This window comes from Hemiscyllium ocellatum, chromosome 32 (genome assembly GCF_020745735.1).
Source record: "Hemiscyllium ocellatum isolate sHemOce1 chromosome 32, sHemOce1.pat.X.cur, whole genome shotgun sequence".
In the NCBI taxonomy this organism is placed as follows: domain Eukaryota; kingdom Metazoa; phylum Chordata; class Chondrichthyes; order Orectolobiformes; family Hemiscylliidae; genus Hemiscyllium; species Hemiscyllium ocellatum.
The window spans coordinates 21,774,634-21,799,392 of record NC_083432.1 but is presented as its reverse complement, the minus strand read 5'-3'; the positions used below and the strand labels follow the sequence as shown (position 1 = coordinate 21,799,392).

Genomic DNA, 24,759 nt, shown 5'->3' with positions numbered 1-24,759 from the left:
GTTCAGTATTTCCTGGAAAACTGTCCAGGTCAATAAACCAGGAAATGTTAGAAATAAAGACTCTGTTGGAAGGTCTCAGGGAGCAAAGGAATTATCCATTGGAGGTCTAAAATTGTCAGGCCATTTTCATGTCAGGATTTTGTCACTGATCTTGGGTAATATGTATGATCTGCAACTGCTGGAAAACTGGAATTGAATTTAAGTTACAGTGGAATGTGAACACAATGCCCCATGGCTTTAACTGGAGCCTCTGGACTACTCCAATAACATTACCATCTCCCTATTGTTCTTACTGTCAAACTATTGCTTCACTGGCTTTACCAGTCTATGGTGCATGATTGCTCTAAATCTACTCCTCACTCAGGCCTCTAAACTGCCCAACTGCCAGGAGGTTCCAAGACTTCCACAAGTGACAGACTTTGGAGATCCACAGGGAATGCAATTAGCTGTCCTGTTCCTGCCAACCATCTGGTGTTGACAAGTTGGGCTGCCATAGCCTAGAGATTGGTTGGTGAGATTTTGGCATGTGGAGCCAACCAGAAAGCGAAGGACGATACTGTTGTAACATTTAGATTATTTTCTGAACTTTTTGACAGCAACTAGGTTAGTGAAAACTGACAACCATTAATAAATATTTAAACTATGTACAATGAGAGGTTTAAGCATGATGTCTCTAGAATCTTCAACACTCAGATTCCAGTTCCATATGATCTGATATCCCTAATGAAGCAGGCTGACAGTTATCATATACAGTCACTGTTAATCCTATTCACGTCAATGACCACTTGATTGCTTTCCTGAAGAAGGTTTATACCTGAAACATTGACTTCTCCACCTTCTGATGCTGCTTGGTTTATAGCCTCCTGGTCGATTACTTGGATTTATGCATGAGCATGAAAGCACGACAGCTGTGATTTGGACATTTCTAGGTATCATCAGCACTGTCATTTCTCTGATCTTCACACACCAGCTTGTGCCACAGATTCCTTTTGGGAGCTGAAACCCTCAAATGCACTAAATACCTGCCAACGTAAGCTCCACAAAACCTGTGCTTTGGCAAGAGTGAGGAAACACAACAGGCCCTGAACTCACACCTTCAGGCAACCACCCACACTACTTCTACACTATAAGGTACCAGAGGGACACCATTAAAAAAAAGCTATCACAGGTAAGGGCAGCAACATAAACAAATTCACTGCACCATAAATGCCCAAGAATGGAAAGAACAGAAAATGCTCGGGAAAAAGGAAGACTCTGCAGTTAAAGGAACAAGCTTTAGCAGGAATTGTTATCTGCTTTTCTTAGCTTTAAGTAAAATCCTTGTTTTTTTATGTAAGCCAGTCTATGTAGATCAGTGAGATTTCCCTATAAAATGTTCTCGCTACTCTGGCGATTTACTGAGCATAGTCATAAGATCTTCAACATCATCTGAACAACAGTAAACCAAGCAGATATCCCATTTAAAGATGAGTGCTGCTTTTAATGATGCAGCATTCCCACAGTACGGTACCAGAGTTCAGCCTACAGCATGAAGACATCGCCAGAGACAGAATCTTGTGGAGGTGATGGGGACCAGTAAGAGTCCTGCTCCACCTCCTTTTTAGAATTCGCATTGTACCACTCAGACAATTGATGGACTAAGACTATTGTTTCCCTGCGAAGGAGTTGGGGCGATGGGATGGGAGGAGGAGGGGAGGGTTATGTGGCAGGTTGCCCACTGAGTTTTGCCAGCCTCAAGAGGCTAGCAATTCTTCTGTACTCAGCAGTAATACTCTTGAGGGCACTGGCTTGAGACAAGGTTGAAAAGACGAGGATTGTTTTCACTGTAAAGACAGTGGCCGAGAGGAGACTTGATAAGAGGTCTACAAAATTATGTAAAGCACAGATCGGATGGATAGTCAGAGGTTTTTTTTTCCCAGGGTTGAAGTTTCAATTATAAGGGAGCACAGGTTCAAGGTGAGACGGGGAAAATTCATGGGAGATTTGCGAGGGAAGTTTGTCACGCAGAGTATGGGAGGATCATGGTACACTCTGCCAGAAGAGATGGTGGAAGCAGGTACATTGTCATTTAAGAGGCACTTGGATGGTTACAAGAGTCAGGAGGGAACAGAGAGATAGCAACTGAATAAAGGGCAGAAGGTTTGTTCCTTAATTTGGTTAGGATATGATGATCGACCCAGGCTTGGAAGGCTGAAGGGCCTGTTCCTGTGCTGTACTTCTGGATCAAGAGTATTGCTCCCTGTGTGGATGGGAATGGGGACTGCATGGAGGATGAATCGGCTGACTGCAGCACCATGGTGCAGGGAGCCATTCAGGTGAAGGGAGAGAAGAGAAATGTTGATTTCATTGGGGATGGTGTAGTTAGGGGCATACACAAGATTGTCTGTGACCAGGAGCGAAAGTCCCCCGCATGGTGCTCGGGTTCGGGATATCTCATCTGGGCTGCAGAGGAACTTGGAGCGGGAGGGTAAAGATCCAGTGGTCGTGGTCCACGTAGGTACCAGCGCGATGGATAAAACTAGGGCAGAGGTTCTGCTAAGGGAGTATGAACAGCTAGGAACTAAATTAAAAAGCAGAGCCAAAAAGGTAATAGTCTCTGGATTACTCCCTGAGCCACGAGCGAATTGGCACCGGGTCAATAAAACTAGGAAGGTAAGTGGGTGGCTCAAAGATTGGTGTGGGAGAAATGGGTTTGAATTCATGGGACATTGGCGCCTGTACTGGGGAAGAAGGGACCTTTTCTGGTCTTCATCTGAACCGTGCTGGACCCAGAGTCCGAGTGAATCACATATCTAGGCCTGTGGGCAAGGCTTTAAACTAAATGGGGATGGGGTGGTCTCAGTTATAGGGAAATTAGAAAACACAAATCAAAGGAGGAGGTAAGAGTGCAGAACTCAGGAGAGGTTATTAAAATCTCCAGCACAGACACAAATAGGACAGAGTGTATGGAAGTGGATAGCAATCAAACTTCAAGCATGCTGGACAAACAAATGACAATGAGGAAAGAAACGGTTAATACAGGACTGAACGTATTATATCTGAATACACACAGCATAAGGAATAAGGTAAATGAGCTTGTGGCGCAAATTGAGATTGGCAGGTATGACATGGTGGGCATCACAGAGATGTGGCTGCAAGGGGATCAGGACTGGGAGCTGAATATTCAAGGATATACATCCTAGCGAAAAGATAGGCAGGTGGATAGAGAGGGTGGAGTTGCTTTATTAGTCATAAATTAAATTAAATCAATAGTTAGAAATGCAGTAGGGTCAAATGGTGTAGAATCTGTGTGGGTAGAATTGAGGAACTGCAAATGTGAAACAACCATAAGTTGGTGTTATTTACAGGGTTCCAAATAGTAGTCAGGAGCTGGGACAAAATACACCAAGAAAGATGTGTAGGAAAGACAAAGTTACAGTGATCATGGGGGATTTCGATATGTAGGTAGACTGGGAAAATCAGGTTGGTAGTGGATTGCAAGGAAAGGAATTTGTGGATTGTCTACGAGGTGGCTTTTTGGAGCAGCTTTGTGGTGGATCCCACTAGGGAACAGACAATGCTAGATTTAGTGTTGTCCAGTCAAGCAGACCTGATAAGGGAGCTTAAGGTGAAGGAACCCTTAGGAAGCAGAGTTCGTAGTATGATTGAATTTACTCTGCAATTTGAGAGGGAGAAGATAGAATCAAAGGTAATGGTATTATAACTGAATAAAGGCATGAGGGAGGAGCTGGGTAGAATTGACTGGGAGAGGAGCCTAGCAGGAAAGACAGTGGAACAGCAATGGCAAGAGTTTCTGGGGGTAATTCAGGAAACACAGCAAAGACTCATCCTGAGGAAAAATAAGCATGGTACAGGGAGGATGAGGCAACAATGGCTGACTAGGGGAGTCAGGGATAGCATAAAAGCAAAAGAGAAGGCATATAACGTGGGGAAGGGCAGTGGGAATCCAGAGAATTGGAAAGCTTACAAAGTAGGCAACAGCAAAAGAAATAAGGAGGGAGAAGATTAAATATGAGGATAAGCTAGCCAGTAATATAAAGGAAAACTGTAAGAGTTTCTTTAGACAGATAAAGAGCAAAAGAAAGACAAAACCGGACACTGGGCAGCTGGAAAATGATGCTAGAAAGAAATAGTAGTGGGGAACAAGGAAATGGCTGAGGATTACTTTAGATTACTTACAGTGTGGAAACAGGCCCTTCGGCCCAACAAGTCCACACCGACCCGCCGAAGCGCAACCCACCCATACCACTACATTTACCCCTTTACCTAACACTATGGACAATTCACCTGACCTGCACATCTTTGGACTGTGGGAGGAAACCGGAGCACCCAGAGGAAACCCACGCAGACACGGGAGAACGTGCAAACTCCACACAGTCAGTCGCCTGAGGCAGGAATTGAACCCAGGTCCCTGGCGCTGTGAGGCAGCAGTGCTAACCACTGTGCCACCGTGCCGCCCGAAATGCCACCGTGCCGCCCAAGGAGCGGGATAATAACTTTGCGTCAGTATTCACGGTGCAAGACATGAGTAATATCCTAAAAATTCAAGAAAGTGAGGGGAAGAGTTGGATATGGTGGCCATTACCAATGAGAAGGTGCTAGAAAATCTGAATGGCCTGAAGGTGGATAACTCACCTGGACCAGATGGACTACACCCCAGAGTACTAAGGGAGATAGTTGAAGAGATAATGGAGAAGTTAGTGGTGATCTTTCAGGAATTGCCAGAGTCAGGGAGGATCCCAAAGGACTAGCGTGGCATCCTGTTCAAAAAAGGGAGCAGGGCAAAAGCTAGAAAACTACAGACCAATTAGTTTAACCTTAATGGTGGGTAAGATACTGGAATCCATTGTGAAGGATGAGATTTTTGAATACTTGGAATTGTATGGTAACATAGGGTAGAATCAGCATCGTTTCATCAAGGGGAGGTCATGCCTGACAAATCTGCTGGAATTCTTTGTGGAAGTAATGAGCAGGTTAGGCCAAGGAGGGCCAATGGATGTTATCAACCTGGACTTCAAGACAGCCTTTGACAAGGTGCCACACAGGAGGCTACTGAGTAAAGTAAGGGCCCATGGTGTCAGAGGCAAGATGCTGGCATGGATAGAAACCTAGCTGTCTGGCAGAAAGCAGAGAGTGGGGATAAAAGGGTCCTTTTCAGGATGGCAGCCGTGACAGTTTATGTTCTCTTTGTGCTTAAAAGTCAATAAAGTGTGGCACTGGAAAAAGCACAACAGGTCAGGCACTATCCAAGGAGCAGGAGAGTCGATGCTTCGGACCGAACCCTGCGTGCTACCTGGCCTGCTGTGCCTTTCCCAGCACCACACTTTATCGACTCTGACTCACCGGCATCTGCAGTCCTCACTACCTTCTTTGCTCTTAATACCGGTGAGATAGTTGTTGCTGTCTGTACTGCATTAACCTAAGGCCATGGATTGAGGAGGTGAGTGACGTTGGACATGAGATCTCAGGGTCAGCTGCAAGTGCAGCTATCAGCAGACTGCCTCCCCAAACCCTTCCTGACACATTTCTCTTGATTCAGCATCAGGTGCCTTTGAACAAAGGGCTTTGCTACCTCTGAAAGACCACAAGCAAACATGCCAGGATCTGCTAGTTGTGGTCCCAACCATTGGGTAAATCCCAGCAGTGGCAATGTGTGGCATTAATGACCCATTAAAGGGCCTCAACTAGCAGCAGGCCTGGCAAGGGGTAAGCCATCCTTCTGCCACTGACTTGGTCAGAGTGATGGCAAGGAAGTCATGCTGCTCCTGTAGCTTATCCTTCTAGCTGATTAAATGTTCCCCTATACCACAGGGGGAAGGCACAGAATTACTCCCAAATGGAAGCCTTGTATCTTTCTTTGACTTGAGGGAGCAGTATCTGACCTCTGTTAGTATTAATTACTAATCTCCAGTACTAAATCAGTTTCTGTCACAGTATATTTAACTTCTACCCTTTGCCACCCAAAGTACAAACCCGATGAAAGTCTTGATGACAGGTTCTGACCTGAAATATCGACTCTCCTGCTCCTCTGACGCTGCTTGACCTGCTGTGCTTTCTCCAGCTCCATGTTTTATTGACTCCAGACTTTCCAGCATCTGCAGTCCTCACTATATCCAATGTACAAAACCTTACACTTAAATCGGCTATGGTTATTCTTCAAGATTTTTTTAACCAATCTAAGTTTGTTTAGTCATTTAGGTGCATCCTCTGCTTTTACCTAACCCACAGTTTTCACGCAGTTCAGCAAATGTAACCATCTTAGAATGGACACTGAACTAAATCAGTGTTGTGGAATACACTCAGAGATGGGTTTTTGTGTTGCAGAGGTAAGTTCCCTTCCTCTGAGTCAGGAGGCCCAGGTTCAAGTCCCACCTGCTCCAGCAGTTTGTATTAGCATCTCTGGCCAGGTTGATTATGGAAATACTTAGACTCAGAGGGAATTTGAAAACTAGCTGCTGAAATTTCACTTGATACCGTATCTTAGTTTGGCAAAAGACTTGTGCTGAATACTCACCTGTTTCCTATTTTGCATCCAGCTTGGGATCCTGCTTTAATTTTGAGATTCCCGTGGCTTCCACTTTAATTAAAAGTCGTTCATGTGGAATGTAGCTCAGAGCCTTTAATAGGGATATTAAACATTTGCAAGTGTGAATGGTTGAAGTGGAACAGCTATGCTATCACACAGGGCCATGCTTGTAAATTGTTGCTTTAGCTAGATACGGGTGATTTGGTGGCAATTTAATTAAAAGTAAATTGTCACACTATCACTAAGTTTAGGCTCCATGAGCTGAATTTTACCAGAAAATTGGCCAAGTATCAATTTTGCTGAGTTTCATGGAGTCTCTCTCTCCCTGAACCCCAACGAGATTTCTCATGCTTTCTTCCAAACTTGCCTTGTTTCTTATGCATCACGCCCTTTGGCTTCAAGCTCAGTATGTCCACTCTCTTGCCATGGGTGGAAGGGCTAGCTACTGCTGAGACATCATGGGATTTGTGGGACCAGCACTGCCTTTGAAGCCCAGTCATGCAGAGATGCTCTGCATGATCCTGCCAATTGCCCCAAACGTATTGGGCAGAGAGAGATTGACACTCTGCCTTGGCAATAAGGAACTGGACTTACTGGTGGACGGTTGGGTGCATGTGGCCACTGCTCATAGAGTGCCCTGAGATGTTGGGGACTGGTGTGCAGGACTGGAGGAGTCAGCAGTTAACCAAGTTACCTCACATTTAGGGAACTGCCACTGCCTGGTTTCTATTGAATGGGAGAAAGAATGGGAAACTGCATGTCAATGAGGTGTGATTAACCAATAATGAGATGTTGATGCACCACTCACTACTGACAATCGCATCTCACTGTTCAGCACTTGGTTGGAAAATGAGACTTTTGCTCTCATCTTTGGGAATCTCCTAACAGCCAATCTCACTGAAATCTCCTACCTTTCTTTCCAACGCCCATATCATTCAGTTATTGCTACAGTTCTGCATTCTGTCTTTATTTCCATTCAAATAGTTTATATTGAGTTGATTGAAAATATTTATAAGTTTGTTTATCTTCATAATATGGTATTTATAGTTATCCTGCTTTTATATTTTTTAAATTTTCTATCTGATCATTGATGGATTCCAGCTTAATTCATGTTGCATTTACCTCAGCAATATCAATTAGAAAATCTCATTGCAGTCAGTAAACATAGTTTTTAGAAAGGAAAATCAAGTTTGATGAATTTACCGATGTTCTTTGAGGGAGAAACAAGCAACATTGATAAAGGGGAACATTCGGATGGCTGTACTTAAATTTCCAGAATGTTTTTGGCAAGGCTTCACGTCAAAATAAAAGCTAATGGTGTAGCAGGTAACTTATTAGGTCAGACAAAGGATTACTTAGCCAACAGGAAACAAAGATAAAAATCACACAATACCAGGTTATAGTCCAACAGGTTTAATTGGAAGCACTAGCTTTCGGAGTGTTGCTCCTTCATCAGATAGTGAAGGTGTAGCACTCCGAAAGCTAGTGCTTCCAATTAAACCTGTTGGACTGTAACCTGGTGTTGTGTGATTTTTAACTTTGTACACTCCTGTCCAACACCAGCATCTCCAAATCAGGAAACAAAGAGTCGGCATAAATCGGTCATTTTCCAATTGCCAAGCTATGGCAAACAGAGTGCTACAGGGATCAGTGCTGAGGCTTCAATTATTTACAATTTGTCTCAATGATTTGGATGAAGCGACCATATTATTTAATTAGATGGAGATTGTAGAATGTGAGGGCCAGAGGTTTCTGTGTATCCTTGTTCATGAATCACAAAAGTGAGTTTGTAGCGAGTGATTAGGATGGCAAATGAAGTGCAGTTCTTTGTTGTAAGGGGGTACAGAATATAAAAGTAGCATGTTTTGCTACAGCTGTACAGTGTTGGAATCTTACATCTGGCGTACTACATAGTTTTGATCTCTTTGTTTAAGAAATTATGTAAATGATTTTGAACAAGTTCAGAGAATGTTTGCCCTTGCTGGAATGGGGTAAGCTTGTCAGTTCCTGTCACGTTCCTTCAGGAATGTGTGTTTCAATTAAGTTGCCTCGATTCTTCTAAACTGAATGGATGCAGGACTAACCTGTATCCATTCAGTTTAGAAGAGTCGATGCAACTTAATTGAAACACACATTCCTTAAGGGCCATGACAGAGTGGATGCTTCCTCTTGAGTGAGAGACTTGAGTTTCAAAATAAAGGGTCATTCTTTTAAGATGGAGAAAGGAGAACTTTGTTCTTTGCTTGTGATGAATCTGTGGAGCTTACTTTCCCAGAAAGCAGCAGAGGCAAATTCACTGAATATTTTTAAGGCATAGGTAGATAGCTTCTTGACTAACAAAGGAGTTAAAGGTTATCTGATCTTGGTCAGAATGTGGAGTTGAGGCCACAGTCAGATCAGCAATGATTCTATGAAATGACAGACCAAGCTCAAGTGACCAAATGACCAACACCAGCTGGTAACTGATATGCATGTTTGTATTGATACCACTCCATCCTCCTGAACTTCAAAACCTCCTGGACAGGTAAGTCCTGAATTTCAGAGATGCACTCATAGCAGAACATTACCTGGCAGGAGTTCATGCTAGTAATCTGTGCAAGCAGTCCACACAACATGACACATAGACAGGAATTTAAGAGGACCACAAGTCTGATTTCTCAGTATACCTTTCTGATAAGTGAGATTCCCCACAGACAGCACAATTTCATAAAATGAACCTGATGAATCTTCGGTCCTGGTTCTCCAATCCTATGCTATGTCCCAGATATTTCAATTAATTTTTATCTGTGATAGTTAAGTATGTTTCTGTAATCTGTAATCTGTAAAACCTCACAATTTCCTGATTCTGTTTGTACGTCCAGTTGAATTATTTCATTCCACGTTCTTCTCCCATTCAGGCAGCTGAACATTGTGACAGCCTTTGATTATTCCTTTGTTCATTTATTCCGAGTTTGTGCTTACATGTTTTGTTAGCTCAGTATTATGTAATTCTCACCCTACCTCTTGGCAAATGTCCAAACTTCAATTACCTACATTTAAACTCTTAACACCTTCCTCTCCATATTTAGTTTAAGAAAAAAAATTCCAATCCTTTCGCTATTTTGGTGATTTCCCAAGTCCCTGACCAAAGCAATATAGCTCAATCATTCTGGACATTAACTGAAAATGCGTGAGTCCATTGTCCAGGACTTTTCATTTCCAAACTTCAACACAAAGGAACATCCTGGTCAGCAACTTGTGTTTTTCTATTCATGGTTCATGATGGCTCAATGCTTGAGTTATCAGCAGATCTGTCTGATCCTGCCTAGTGTAGATGTATCTCACCTTCCTAATAGTAATCTCAAAAACTCAGCTTTTCTAAAGCTGAAATTACCTTCCAGGTACTCACTACTTAACCAAGGATGACATTTCACAACTGATTAAATAAATGAATCAGAGTATTTAGAGTCATAGAGATGTACAGCATGGAAACACACCCTTCGGTCCAACCTGTCCATGCCGACCAGATATCCCAACCCAATGTAGTCCCACCTGCCAGCACCTGGCCCATATCCCTCCAAACCCTTCCTATTCATATACCCATCCAAATGCCTTTGAAATGTTTCAATTGTACCAGCCTCCACCACTTCCTCTGGCAGCTCATTCCATACACATACCACACTCTGCATGAAAAAGTTGCCCCTTATATCTCTTTTATATCTTTCCCCTCTCTTCCTAAAGCTATGCCCTCTAGTTCTGGACTCCCCCACCCCAGGGAAAAGACTATATCTGTTTATCCTATCCATGTCCCTCATGATTTTGTAAACCTTTATAAGGTTACCCCTCAGCTTTCAATGCTGCAGGGAAAACAGCCACAACCTGTTCAGCCTCTCCCTACAGCTCAAATCCTCCAACCCTGGCAACATCCTTGTACATCTTTTGTGAACTCTTTCAAGTTTCACAACATCTTTCCAATAGAAAGGAGACCAGAATTGCACACAATATTCCAACAGTGGCCTAACCAATGTCCTGTACAGTCGCAACATGACATCCCAATTCCTGTACTCAATACTCTGACCAATAAAGGAAAGCATACCAAACGCCTTCTTCACTATCCTATCTACCTGTGACTCCATTTTCAAGGAGCCACGAACCTGCACACCAAAGTCTCTTTGTTCAGCAACACTCCCTCGGACCTTATCATTAAATATATAAGCCCTGCTAAGATTTGGTTTCCCAAAATGCAGCACCTCGCATTTATCTGAATTAAACTCCAACTGCCACTTCTCAGCCCATTGGCCCATAAGATCAAAATCCTGTTGTAATCTGAGCTAACCTTCTTCACTGTCTATTACACTCCAATTTTGGTGTCATCTGCAAACTTACTAACTGTACCTCTTATGCTCACATCCAAATCATTTATATAAATGACGAAAGGAATTGGACCCAGCACTGATCCTTGTGGCACTCCAGTGGTCACAGGCCTCCAGTCTGAAAAACAACTCTCCACCACCACCGTAATCTCTAATATATGATCGTACAAGGCCAAAACACATTATTCCCAAAAACCATGGCTCTACTCACCCAAACCTCAGGTTCGCTGTTTCTACTGCACAAAGAGTCAATTGGAGAAGATTAATAATGAAATTGAAAGCTGATTTCATTTAGGAATGGATAGAACATCATTAATGGCACTTACCTCATGGTTTCCTGCACTTTAAATTGTTTCTATTTGCAAAAATGATATGTTTGCAAAGAAATAAAGATTTAAGTGGAAGTAACAGCATGTGATCATGGAGCCCAGAGCAATATAATGCACTGGGTGTTCCAGGCTTCATCATCAGCTATTATACATTTTTCATTCTGTTTTTGTTTGTTTTAGAATTATTCCCAAGTAATTCATAGGAATTGAGACATTGTAAAGCAACATATGGATTTTGAAATCTATAAATAAATGTCCAGGACTTCAAGAGTCAATAGATGCCTCCCTTGACAGTGCCTTGACTGCTCTTATTCTTCAGTGTCAAGCTAACTCTTTTGTTACAAGCTAATAATAGCTTGACAAGGTAATAGCCAAGTTGGCAGAAAGTCAAAATGGCGAAGCCAAAGAGAGCTGGCATGTTGTTCTCATTTCTCTCGAGAGCTTGCTCCTATCAAAATCATCTGTCCAAAAATGTAACTAAACTCTGTCTGTCAGGTGCTTAGCTTGCCAAAACTAAGTTGAAAGGGAATTCTTAAATATCGAATCCAGCTGGCATCAACTTTGAAAGATTAATTAGTTATATCTGGTGTTATGTCTTACCGCTGGTATGCAATATGCCTTTAAGGTACATGCTTATTACATCACTGTATATTGGCATGTGACCTGATGTTATACAGGTCTCAGTCTCCATTTTACTATGGCCACTTGCAACATGACACACTCAGGAAATGTGCTACAATTTGTACTTAAATTTGTTCAGTATAAGCCCAGACAGGCAATATTGGTGACTCTACTACATATGCAAATACCAGGAGCTATATTAAATGTTTATTGAATCTTTCAGTATCACATGACTCAAGTCTATTGCTATGGTACAGGAGCTAACATGAGTGGCACCTCATCATGTACAAATACCTTTGTGAAAGTATTTTTTTAAAAATCATTGCATCTACAGCAGATTAAGAGGCGAGAAGGGATCAGGTTTGACACAGCTACATATTTATGAAGAACTGACTTTCCAAGTCCAGATTCCATCTCATATTACATCATTTGGTAATGGGATATTAATTTATTAGCTGTTTTGGTTAGATTCTTCAGTTTGGCAGTGACTTTACTGTGAGGAAGTTTGAAGTTAACTGTTAGAAATATAATGTGAATGCATTGAAAGTGTCCGTAACTTAACTGGGTGGAAATCTCATCTCTGAATCAGAATCTGTAGGTTCACCTCCCCCCTCTCCCCCCCCCCCCCCCCAAACCAAATGTAGAAGTAGAAGGATGTAATCTGGTATTGTACGATGCAGGGGTTGCCTTCAGGATCAGACAATAAACTGAAGCCAATGCTATCTATTCAAATGGTAATAACATGTAGGCCTAAGAAACTAAATATTGAGAAGTTAGGAGCTGTCAATGAACAAAGCCATTTAAGGGTTTCAAATTCAGAAATCACTAGAAACTGACAGACAGGTACAAACTAAAAACGTAAAGGTGAGGAGACTTCTGGCCGTTATTCCAAGTATGCCACCAAACAAGGGGTGTGAATTATGTTGGAACTGCACAGACCTGATCTGGAGTATTATGTTTGGTTCTGGGCATCATTAAAATAAGGTAAATTGGCCTTGGATTGAATGCTGTGCAAATTGTACCCAATGTTATAGGGCTGAAAATGTTAAATTATCTGGACATGTTGCACAGATTACTTTTGTATATGACTTGACTATAGAACATAAAGGAGGTGATCTAATTGAAGTGTTTACAATATCAAAAGATAATAATAGAATAGATTGAGAGAAAGCATTTCTTTGGTGGACCTGACAGTTCAAGTATTCGTGTAAAATCAGCTAAATCATCCGGGAAAGTGTCAGAAAGAACTTCTTCATATAAAGGGCAGTGAAAATCTGGAAATGTTGAAGCCACATTAATTGTAATTTTAAAACTGAGATTGATATATTTTTGACAAGCAATGATATTTCGTTTCACAGAACCAAGGGAAGTAGATGGAGTTAAGAGTCAGCTCAGAGATGATGCAAGTAAACAGAAGAATGGCTAGCTCCTGTTTATATGCATTTAAAGAAAAAAACAACATATCTTATATTGAAGTTTGAGATATTCAGAATACTTTACAGTTTACAAAGTACTTCAAAGTTTAGTCATTTTAGTACGAAAGGAAGGAACCAATTTGAACAGAACAGAACAAGCTCCTGCAGAAAGCAATAATATCATTATGTTAGCAGATGATCTATTTATGTGATGTAAATTAAGAAATAGATATTGATCAAGATATAACTGCCACAGATTTTTTTACATCCACCTAAGGGAGCAGATGGGCCTCTAGTTGAATATTGGGGCATCTGAAAGATAATAGCCCCTCAATGTAGCATTCCCTCAGTGAAGTGTCAAGCCTACATTTGTCATAAATGTTTCTGCAGTGGGATTGTGATGTCACAGCTTTTCAACCTGGAAATGAGACAGTGTAACTGACAGAGCCTTAGTCCTACAGAAAGCAGAACAGGGTGGGCTTCTTCCAAATTAATTCGTCTAATTTTCTGGTTAAGGAATCATGTAACGTGCTGCCATATCTACTGACATAGCGAGAGTGTCCGCATTTCAAAAACGATTCATTATTTACAAATTGTTTTGGGGATGTGAGTGCACACTGGAAAAATACAGTGAAGGACTGTCTAGCACACCTGAAATAAATATATCTTTGGATAAGTCTTTTATTCAATAGGATAATTTGAACAACAGATGATTCAATAGAAATATTTCAAGTCAAGGAAGAATCCTGCAGAGCTGGTGAAAGTAGGCTGTTCACTGAAAGTGAGGGATTTAGAACTAGGTACAAGTGTTTACCAGAACTCCAAGGATTAATTTCCAAGGAGAAAGCAGACAAACAAAAATTGTATCCCTTAGAAAGCAGGAGGTTAAAAGAATGACGTAATTAATATTTTCAAGACATCTAGGGGAACATAAAGGATACAAATAAACTATTACTGCTGGTTGTGGAGTCTAGGACTTGGAATCAAATGGTTTAGATTAGAGTGGTGCTGGAAAAGCACAGCAGGTCAGGCAGCATCCGTGGAGCAGGAAAATCGACATTTTGGGCAAAGCCCTTCATCATCTCTCTATTCCTGAAGGGCTTTTGCCCGAAATGTCGATTATCCTGCTCCTCAGATGTTGCCTGACCTGCTGTGCTTTTCCACTCTAACTTAGACTCAGGTTTCCAGTATCTGCAGTCCTTGCTTTTACCTTGGAGTCAAAAGGCAAAGTCTTGATATATTAGGGGTCTCCTCTACTAGCTGGACAGCCATTGACTGACAGATCCATTCTGCCTCTTTTCTCAAAGACCCACCAAACCACGGGTCAATCAGAGCAAGCCAATCAGCAGCCTTTAACTGGAGTCAAGATCTGATCAGAGGGAGTTTCACCCTCTGAAAGCTGCTGGCCACTCAAACTACTGAGTTAAAAAAAATGTACACATCTCATTGATTTTGCAATCAGTCTTCAGATTGCAAAGAGCTTCATGGTTTAAGACACGTTGATGTTGCAAGATTGTACATAACCTTTAACTATCTTAAATTAAGTGTCATCACTTTCTAAATGTGTTTTGAAATTGTTAACCATGGTCATGAAGGTTGAATTTTTTTGTGCAGTAATTCTAATTCAAATGACAATTTGTCCATTTGTCTGTTTGTTGGTTATTGCAGTTTAGCAAACTAACCCAATCTACATACTGAATATAGCCATGATCCATAAGTTATGGGTGCTGCATCATTAAATCTAGAGGGTAATTAAACCTCAGCATTCATAAATTCTCATCCATTACCACAATAACGTATCAGACGCTTGACTACAAGAGCAACACAAACTCACACTCATCTCACCCTCTCCCTCCAGATAGTGGATATTGAGGCTGAATAATCCAAAAGGGAGATAAATTGCCATATCAGGCTGGAGTACACGATCCACGATTCTGCCTCACATCAGCTGAAGCATCCAGTCAAATTGAGTTTTTTTCTTCTGGACTTGTACCAATTTAAAAATGAGGTGACAGACCTTACTCAATTGCCTTACCCAAATAAAATATGCAAAAATGGCAAAATGTACTGTTAATCTGTTGTGTCTGGAACGGTTGTTTCCTGTTTTTCTTCACTGACAGATTCACCAGCAATAGCTCCATTTCAATATTTTGTAACTGATTTACTGAAAACATAAGAAATCTTTTTTCTTACTTCTCTTGGGGACTCTTTATCAGATTGCAGAACACAGAGTGATCTTTCTGAACTAAATAGCCTTTGATGTATTCCGTGAGGTGTTATTGTGCTGGCTTACGTCTCAAGATCCAAATAGAAAAGTTATTGTGCACAAAGCATTGCCTGTGAAAGCCTGTTTTAATCCATTGCTGGAGAAAACCACCAAGATTAAAACAGGGCGACACAACATTCATTGAAGAATTAACCATTAAATAATCTATTAAATAGCATATCCATTCTGCAAGAATTTGAATCATACTTACTGAAAAGTGATTAAAGGAAATTGCCATTAATAGTTAATGGTAACTATGAGGCTAACCAACTTATATCCACACTGTTTGTCTTAATCACTCCTCTTAATGTAATTTACTGACTGATACAATAGATCCTCACAAAGAGCCAGTAAGCTTCTACATGTCCTTCCATGTAACAAATAGATGGAAACACTGCTTCTCTATTTTAAGTGACAAATTTATATCATTACTGATTGACAATGAGCTATGATAAGGGGAAAAACTCTGTGACCAACATTTTGATTTTGAATCCAAACAGAAAGAAAGAATGGCTGGGTGTGATAAAACTGAAAATGTATGCTCCAAGAGAAACTGTAAAGGAAAACAGAAGTGAAGAAGGATGTGCTGTAATAGGGTCTGGGTAGTGAGGTTGGATAAAAACAGTATCTTTCATCTTTGCCATGTAGGCTGCACTGTAGAACAGACAGATAGGCGAAGGGAAATGGAAGTGTTGCTGGAAGAGTTGAAAGTGCTCTTCTGAGGTGTTGGCTGCAGTCATTTGAATCAAAATACAACCAGATTTCGTGGGAACATTTTGAAGGCCTGTTTGTGGTATTTTTTTTAGAATCATGAAAAGGCAAAGCAGTTACTCACTATAATCTGTAACGATTTCATTCAAATGACAGAATGCTCATTGTAACACAATGCAGAGTTTATCTGGCTTTGTATCATCAAAGTATTTTTCAAGTTGTTTTGTCTCAATCATTGCATAACAGCATTGTTCGCAATCAAGACAGAAAGTGCAACTTCCATTAGAAATTAGATTAAAGTTTTTTTGCAATGCAAATTAATACAATTGAATCATGTGTGAGTAAATATGATTCTGTGCCATAGCATCTCCAAACTAATCAATTACAACATACCAAAACTCAGTGCTATGAAGTTCCATGTTTTATATCCCAATCCTTCATAAATCCAAGGTGATCTTCAATTTTTAATCAATACTCAACATCTCATGTAGTCAATTCCTCTTCCTGTGACATTTCTCATTTCCAGACATAGAAATAATATGAACTTATACTATAAAGTTTTGAGTTGAACAAAAGTGACAAATGTTGTGTTTAATGATGCAAGGTTGTAACTTCACATCTAAGAATATCTTGAGACCAACTTTTTATGAGGCAATGATTGCAAGATTTTTCTGAATAAAACTGAATGTGAGGAGGTTCCTCCCTGATAATGTATTTTTGCTGGCTATGTTTTTCACTAGTTTGCAAGGACACATCATTTGAAAGGCACTAATACACAAACCCTTTGACTCAAATTTCTCATCAAGCAAGAAGAGACTGTCCAAAAGCATTTTTGCACAGTCAGTATCTCTTCAGGTCTCCTTGACAATATATGGTCGTGTGAGGCTCATTACTCTTTCAGTCCAATTGCTGTAAACTTCCTGTAATTCAACTTGCTCAGCAAGACCACCCTGATGCCTCATACAAAGAATGGAAAATGATTAATGCCCAAGGTATCCATATCAGTCACATTACTTTATGTCAAACTCAGGACAAATATAAAGGAAATATGATAAAGAGATGTCTAGTTTGTATTTCTTAAAGGTCAATTTAAAAAAAAACACATTGGAACTTTATTTAAAAACAAGATATTTCTGAGAAACTGCATTGTTCCAAATAACTGCTGGTCTTGGTAGCTCAAACTCACTTCAGCAAAAGCAGTTCACCGTTTTATCATTAAGTTTAAGGTTGCTCTGTTTGAACAGTATTTGCAGACTTAGAATCTGTGTTTGAATTATCAGTTGAGGAAAACCTGCTACAGTAGAACTGCTTAGTTCATGTCTCCTGCCTTTTAAATACTGTTGCTGGTAGGGTTAATAAATATTGTAGCTACATGAGCAAGCTGTGTCTGCCAAGATCCAGAGACAACTGTGTGTGGTTAATGACTTAACCACACATGCAATAACAGCAGATAACTGACTTAGGAATACTCTATGCCTTTTATTTTTTTTTTGTTTTGCCTTCAAGAGTAAGCACCATTAGCAAGAAAAGGTATTTCTTTTTAAAGAGAATCTTTGCAGAAAGAAATCCATTTTGTATCCAATACCTGAAGAACAGGTGTGTTTGTCTAAGAAGGTATTGGATTATCCAGAGAGGTAAAGATTTATATTTTAATTTTACAAATGGTGTGTGCTAACCAATTCCACATCTGTATTGAATGTTTTCTTCATTACAAGTCAATAATCTTTTATTTATTAAATAAACTTGGTTGATTATTCTTTTCATGCTAAGTTTATTGTAGAGAAAACATACAATTGACCATATTGAAACTTTTATTTTATACTGTGACTCATGGAGTCATGGGACTGGATCAATAGCACACTCTTTCCATCTCAGTTGTGACAATATTTAGAAAGATGAAAGTAGGAAAGTGATAGTTTTAAAAAGATTCCTTGTGAAGACATTTTAATTCCAAAAAAAACAGTGAATATGGGTCAAGCGGGTTGTAATGATGCCATCAATGGAAGTCACAGACCAAAATAATCTTAAAGCTTCCTATTCTAGGAACAAGCAAGTTTTCTGTTTCAATGAGGCAGGTTGTTCATTTAAGTATCTTAATGAGATCATGTGCCTTATATATTATCTCCATTTTAAATGTAACTATTGACAACTGTGTTTCCAATGTATTGGGAAAACTATTAGCTTAAAAGTGAGTACTGCTATAAGGGACAGAGAAGTGTCTTTTTATACAACCACTTGTGAACCAGTAGGAACAGAGCTACGTAATCCACAGCCCATCACTTCCAGGTTATGCTGCTTTCTTTCACATAATCAAACCCCATTCCAAACGTGAACACTTCTCCCAATCACTGACTCCCCTATCTCAGCCTCTGATCTATCTTCAACTCCAGCTTCAATCATTCCCCAAACCAACGATTCACTCTGTTCACATTCAAGCCACCAATACAAATATACCTGCTGTGAAATCTATTGCAGCATACCCTGCATGATAGGAAGTCAAGTCCATTGTGGGGCAGGGAGGGGCAGGAGGTTGGCTATCAAGAAGAGATTTACACAATCCTATTTTTAAAGAAAAACATTGTGGAAGTGAAATCTCCAAAACATATGGAGAAACTTCACATTTCTGCTTTCCATTTCAAAATCCTGCCTGAGTAAATACTGCAGTATCAATGTCAACTACTGTCATCTGTTTTCAGACTACAAACATTGAACAGTTTACGAACTTAAAAGTCATCGCTGAACAATGTGTCGTGTCTAGATTAGTTGATAAATATACCGATGCTGAAACGTTGTTTTATTGTACCAAGGGTGGAACCAATCTAAAGCAAGTCAATGAAAAGACAGGTTTTGAAGAAAGAAAAATAAACAAAATGATTAAAAGATCATTTTGTGTACCATACCGATGAAGATCATCAATACTCTGTCAGGTTTCTGAAAGTGGTACCAATTAGCCCCAATCTCCTGTTTCTTCCCATGCATTTTTGGCTTAATCATCGATCCAAGATAGCTAAGGTAATAAATCAGACTGTAGTAGAAAATAGGATGAGAGATTCCTCAAAATTGAGTACCTCTTATTTATCCAAGATCTATTTCCAAAGAAACAATATTACTAGACTCAGATAAAAAATATTTTTACAAGATATGTTTCAATGTCTTCTATCATGTTAAAGTTTTGGCTGTTTATTTTCAACCCTGCCCCTCAAAGACCAGTTACTAAATATGTCTCCGTACTTTTCTGGGTGGAATCAATCTTGTTAGCATAACACTTGTTAAATAAACTTTTGTACCATTTGTTTGAAAGAATAGTTGTTAGAAATCAGATATGATTCGCTTTTAAGTGTAGTTTCAGTAAAGATTTGTTCAGTTTGTTCATTGAGTTTGTGTGTGCAATTTGATTTTAGTAATGCAAAAATGAAGAGACTGCTTACAGCAGTGGAAACACCAAATCAAAAGTATTGCTATTTTGTAAATTGCTTTGAATATTTACAATTTTTAAATAGATTTTTACTGATTTATCATGTTTAAACAAACAGCTTCAGTTTTTCCAGAATGGTGTTGTCAGTTATGAACTAATAGTCATACACACTATATTTCTCCCTGTCTCTCCTCCTCATTTTTTCTGCACACTCTTGCATTCCTCTTTCCTAGCCCAACTTGGCAGGTTCTAGCTTGGCGCACATTCTTATTAGTTCAATGCATTGGATTTTTTAAAAAATCTCACACAAGGATATAAGGGCAGAAAGGAAGGGAAGGAAATTATAAGTGGTAAATTTCTTTTTGTAAAATTCAAAGATATTGACTTGGTCAATTGCGAATCTGTCAGTTGGTTGATTGTGGAGCATTTCTTTCCCCTGGTAGCTAGGATGCCGATGGATGACAGTCAAAGATGCAGCAAGATCTAACGTCAGAATTAATCCAGTGTGGCGGGTGAAAAGAGGGAGAGAGAGCTGGGGAGCATACCTTCCAGCTGATAAGACATGAAGCTGCTCTTCTTGTGACATTGCAGCAACAAAACTGGTAAGTCAAAACTGTGTGATTAAGCCATTCAATAAACACAGCTTTCAGTCATGTGATGGGATGGTTTCTGCTAATGTCATTCAGAGAATCAAGGTACTTTGATTTCCCTTATCAAAATGCATTGTGAGGTGATCCGGTAACTGTAAAAGCATCAGTTCCCAAATTAGCATTATGGATCGTCATGTTTTCCTTGTTCAGCAGACAGCTCATCTCCAAAACATTTGAGTCAGCTTTAGATACAATATCTATGCAATATAGGGGATTCAGAAACTTTTGTAAATGTGGCAATTCAGTCAGGCTTAGACATTTGTACCCAGTTCATCAATGTTGCCCATTTTTAAAGAAACACAATTCAAACATAAATGTGAAATAAAATTTTCTTTGGGCTTTCTCTGCATGCTATCTGGCCATGACACGAGCATAAACATTATAATGTTAACATTGAATTAATACAAATTAAACCTGGAGAGAGAAAAACAGCTTCAATTGTTCACATACCAACAACAGCAAACGATACTAAAAATCATTCCTCCAATTTTCACATATTGGCAGTATCCCCATCGCATTCTTAATAGTTTTAAATCACCAACCAAACAGCCATTTTCTGATCAGGCCACTGAAGTGACAGAGGCTATCCGATTGGCTCAGTTTCCACATTACACAGGTAGTTGCTAGATTGTCAAATGGAACTCTGTTTTAATTCAATTTCACTGTATTTGTTCTGCGTTACAGATGCTTTGCGGTGAACCGATTATTATTTTATATATTTGAGTGTTTAATTATACTTATCATTACTGGCGAGTTTTGAGAAGATTTATAGCTCAGGTTGAGGTTCTGGATGTAGGTTTGCTCAGCGAGCTGGAAGGTTCGTTTACCGAGCAAACCTACATCCAGAACTTACCACTACTCTGTCTCCCCTAAATCTCTAAGTTTACAAATTTAGGTGACCTGGAAGTTTCACTATATAGTTTAATTTCTTTACACTATTTAGATTTTATATAGTTGGACTCTTACCATTGAAGAAATGCTGTCCTACTCAAGAGCAGAATTCCTATTTCTAATTTCCAAGCTGCTATAACGCGCGTTTCGTCGACGCGAGTTTGCTGTAACACGATTGACGAATTGGGGTACTGTTTTTAAAGCGCGAACTTTTAAAGTGTGTGTTGGCTATTACGCGATCATGTCCCCAACGCTTCAAATGCTGTTACGAAAGCGCGACTTTTCCATAATGCGGGATTGCCCAAGAAACCGTCGTGTTGTAGAAGAGCTACCTGTATGTTCAGGCTTTCTACTATTTGGAGTCCCCTATATTGGAAACTTGCTTGTAGCACATATTTAATCTTAAATGCTCTGCCTTCTAAACCATGCCGCAGTACTGATATCAGCTGCAGACAGCTCTCTTAACCATGACTCACGTACTCCCATAGTGTTTGTTTGAAATTCATGAGATGACCATTACATAAATACCTTCTTGCAAAATGTACAATCCCATTTCCCCTAGGAACACTTTCATTTTTCTTCTGCTGTAGATTATTATATCTAACAGTCTGGGTGGCTATTTGATTTCTCGCTTTTCTGAAACTGTGTCCTGCTTCTGCACATTTACTGGAAATAACACATTGTTTGACAGGTACAGCATCCAACTTTAATAGCTGGGCACTACCTAGCCAGGGTCACTGGATCTGAAACGTTAACTCTGGTTTATCTTCACGGATGCTAAGCTTTACCATCAATTGCTGTTTTGTTTCTGTTGAACTTACTTGTGCAACGTCCCCTACTATACTGGAGACTTGCTTCTCATTTCTGTTTAATAACATGCCATTTTTCAGAGCTGATTTTCAAAAGGACAAGGCATATTGATTCAGGAACCGTTCTAATTCAATGTTTGCAGTAGTTCCTATCTAACTCAAAAGAAAGTTTTGAAAAGAGGTCATTTGAAATTGCGCCCCTTGCTGGTGGGAGCAATGAGCGCAGGGGTCGGAGTGTGCACGGCTCGCCCCTCAGGGAAATGTTCGGGATCTGATTGCAAATGCTGCTGATGAGGTTACACAAGCTAAAACATGATAAACTAGCTAGATCTTACTATTTGGGAAGAGAAATCACAGAGCAAAGCCTGCTTTTCCCCTTATCCTGCATCCCTCTCTATTCATTGTGTTTCTGGGGGCATCAGATTTTACCATTTGGTCTCAGCTCTTTCCTCTCGGTATCGCTGAGGGTGACATTAACCAGTCAGCTGCTATTCCCTTTGTCCCAATATAACACATTTCTTCCGGATTGTGAAATAAACCGCGGGACTGGAAAATAAAAGGAGGTGCCAGATAGCTTGGTTTTAAACGCCTGAATTTGGACATCAGCAATAACAACGCGCAGACTCGGTTTCTGACTCCTCGCTAGTGTGACCAATCCGCCTTGACCAATCCGCCTTGCTTTTCAAACTGGACAGTCGGCCGAGGCACTACCATAATTCAGACACTGCCTTCCAACAAGAGCAGGAGATGAAACCTGCCTTCCCAGAGCTCCACTGCACACTTTCCCTGCACCAGTGTCACATTGAAGGTTCACATTTTCACTCAGATCAACGTTAATACAGCTCCACAGAGCAGCTCGGTCAGAATGATGAGCCAGTGATTACGAGCAATAGATCCTTTGGGAAATTCCGCGGGATAATGTGGATAGCAGGATCCCAGTGAGTGAGTGAGCCCCATTTGTCGCTGCTCAAATTCTGCAACATGATTAAATATAACCGATGCTGAAAATCTGAAACTAAAACAGAGAATGCTGGAGAAACTCAGCAGGTCTGGCAGCATTTCTGGACAGAAAGAGACAGACAAAGTTAACGTTGAGGGTGCGCTGGACTTGAAACGTTAACTCTGTCCCTCTCTCTCAACATATGCTGCCAGACCTGCTGAGTTTCTCCAGCATTCTCTGTTTTAGTTTCAGATTTCCAGCATCCCCCCAGTTGTCTCCTTATGCAAATATAAACGTATCCTGCTCACTCCTAACCGTAAAGGCGTCAGTGGACTCTGATATTGAGAATTGGCGGGTGTGCATCAGCCGGGGGGTGCTGTTCAGGGTAATGAGGGACAATATCAGCAGAATTTGCCTTTTGAAGATGCCCCTTTTTCCCAAATCGAGCAGAAATTGGAGGTTCGACAGGAAAGCTGATAACTTCCTTCAACTTTCCTGACACTAGGATTTCAGAATCTGGAGGGACAGGCGATTCTTGCCCGTCTGTGGATACTGAGGATAGAAGTAGAATTGGTCATTTTAAATCCACATCCCCTCCAAACCAAAAACAAATCGACAAGAGTGACCATCGGGATTACTCAGATCTCTCGGTTCAGTCTGAAGTAGGAAACCGAGAGGGTGCTGCGCTGATGGAGGGAGGGCAGGATTTCACAGAGCGGCTGGATTACACTGTCGGATCCCTCGGCTGCCGGGATCGCACTGAAGGCTTTCATTCTCAGAGAATGAGAGAGCGAATCTCTCCCATAAACTGCGCCACTCTGCGCTCCGAGGGGAAAGACTTGGGTCAAAAGGACTGGGCTGCCCCGAGTAAACCGGGTCCATTTTCACATATCCCCCTCAAAACACAATAACGAAGAAACTCGAAATAATGTGAAAACTCCGCTGTCCGTCTCACAGCAGTCTCCACAGGCTGGCTCACAGGTGGGAGAGACACACACACACACGATAGATATCAGCTTCCAACACTTACTCCCTGATGCAGTCACCAGCAGCCAGGCCGCCTGTTATTTCATGCTATTACCCTCAGCTACTGTGGAGAGGGACAGTAGCCTCAACACAATCAGAAATAAGCTCTAGGGACAAAAAAAATCTCAAACAAGTCTCACTTACCGCGGCTAACAGCAGAAGGAGTCGCGCAGTTCCCATCTCGCTAAATGCTAAGCTGGCCTCACTGTCCTCTCAGAGACAGGACACTCCGCGGGAATGAGTTGCTGGCGATCCGGTTATGACAGTCCCATTGCTCAGAGTTAAGAGGCGGTGTGTGTGTGTGTGTGTTTGTGTGTGAAGGGGATTAACAGTGACTGACTTCAGGTCCCAAGGCTGCGCTTCTGGCTTCTGCGACTCGCCGCTTTTACATTGAAATCATCTCTTGCAGCTTGTCCCTGGTTGGCTGCTCGATTCCTCATTCCCCTCACCCCGCCCACAGCGAGCTGGCAGATTGAGAAACTAGATCAACAGCAGCTACCTCTGGAAATGAAAGGCTGTGATATAGAAAGGTTACTCCAGCAGCGCCAGCCTGCAATTGGACAGATGTGTGCGTTTGACAGAGACAATATATATTTGTTTTAATGAAGCCATCGCTGAGATGGGGGTGGGAAGGGGTGTCCCGTTTATTGTCTGAAGCTTTCTCTCACATTGGCATCGAGATTGGCACCATTCCGTTGTCTGTGCTAGCTCGGAGTACTGGTGAATCAGGTGTTCCCGATCAGAGGTCTCAGCTTTCAAATAGTTTGACGAAATAAGTAAAATGAGGAAAAAGAATCACTCCGGCAAT

General features: G+C 40.8%; 1 protein-coding gene across 1 annotated transcript in view; it reads right to left on the bottom strand.

Moving 5' to 3' along the window:
- Window positions 1-24,334, bottom strand: part of ngfrb (nerve growth factor receptor b) — a 177,060-nt gene extending 152,726 nt beyond the window's left edge. The window contains exon 1 of the mRNA XM_060848555.1: window positions 24,096-24,334. Within this exon, the coding sequence (XP_060704538.1) occupies window positions 24,096-24,131 (36 nt within the window). The 5' untranslated portion in view covers window positions 24,132-24,334. The remainder of the gene's footprint in view (window positions 1-24,095) is intronic.
- Window positions 24,335-24,759: the final 425 nt, after the last annotated feature.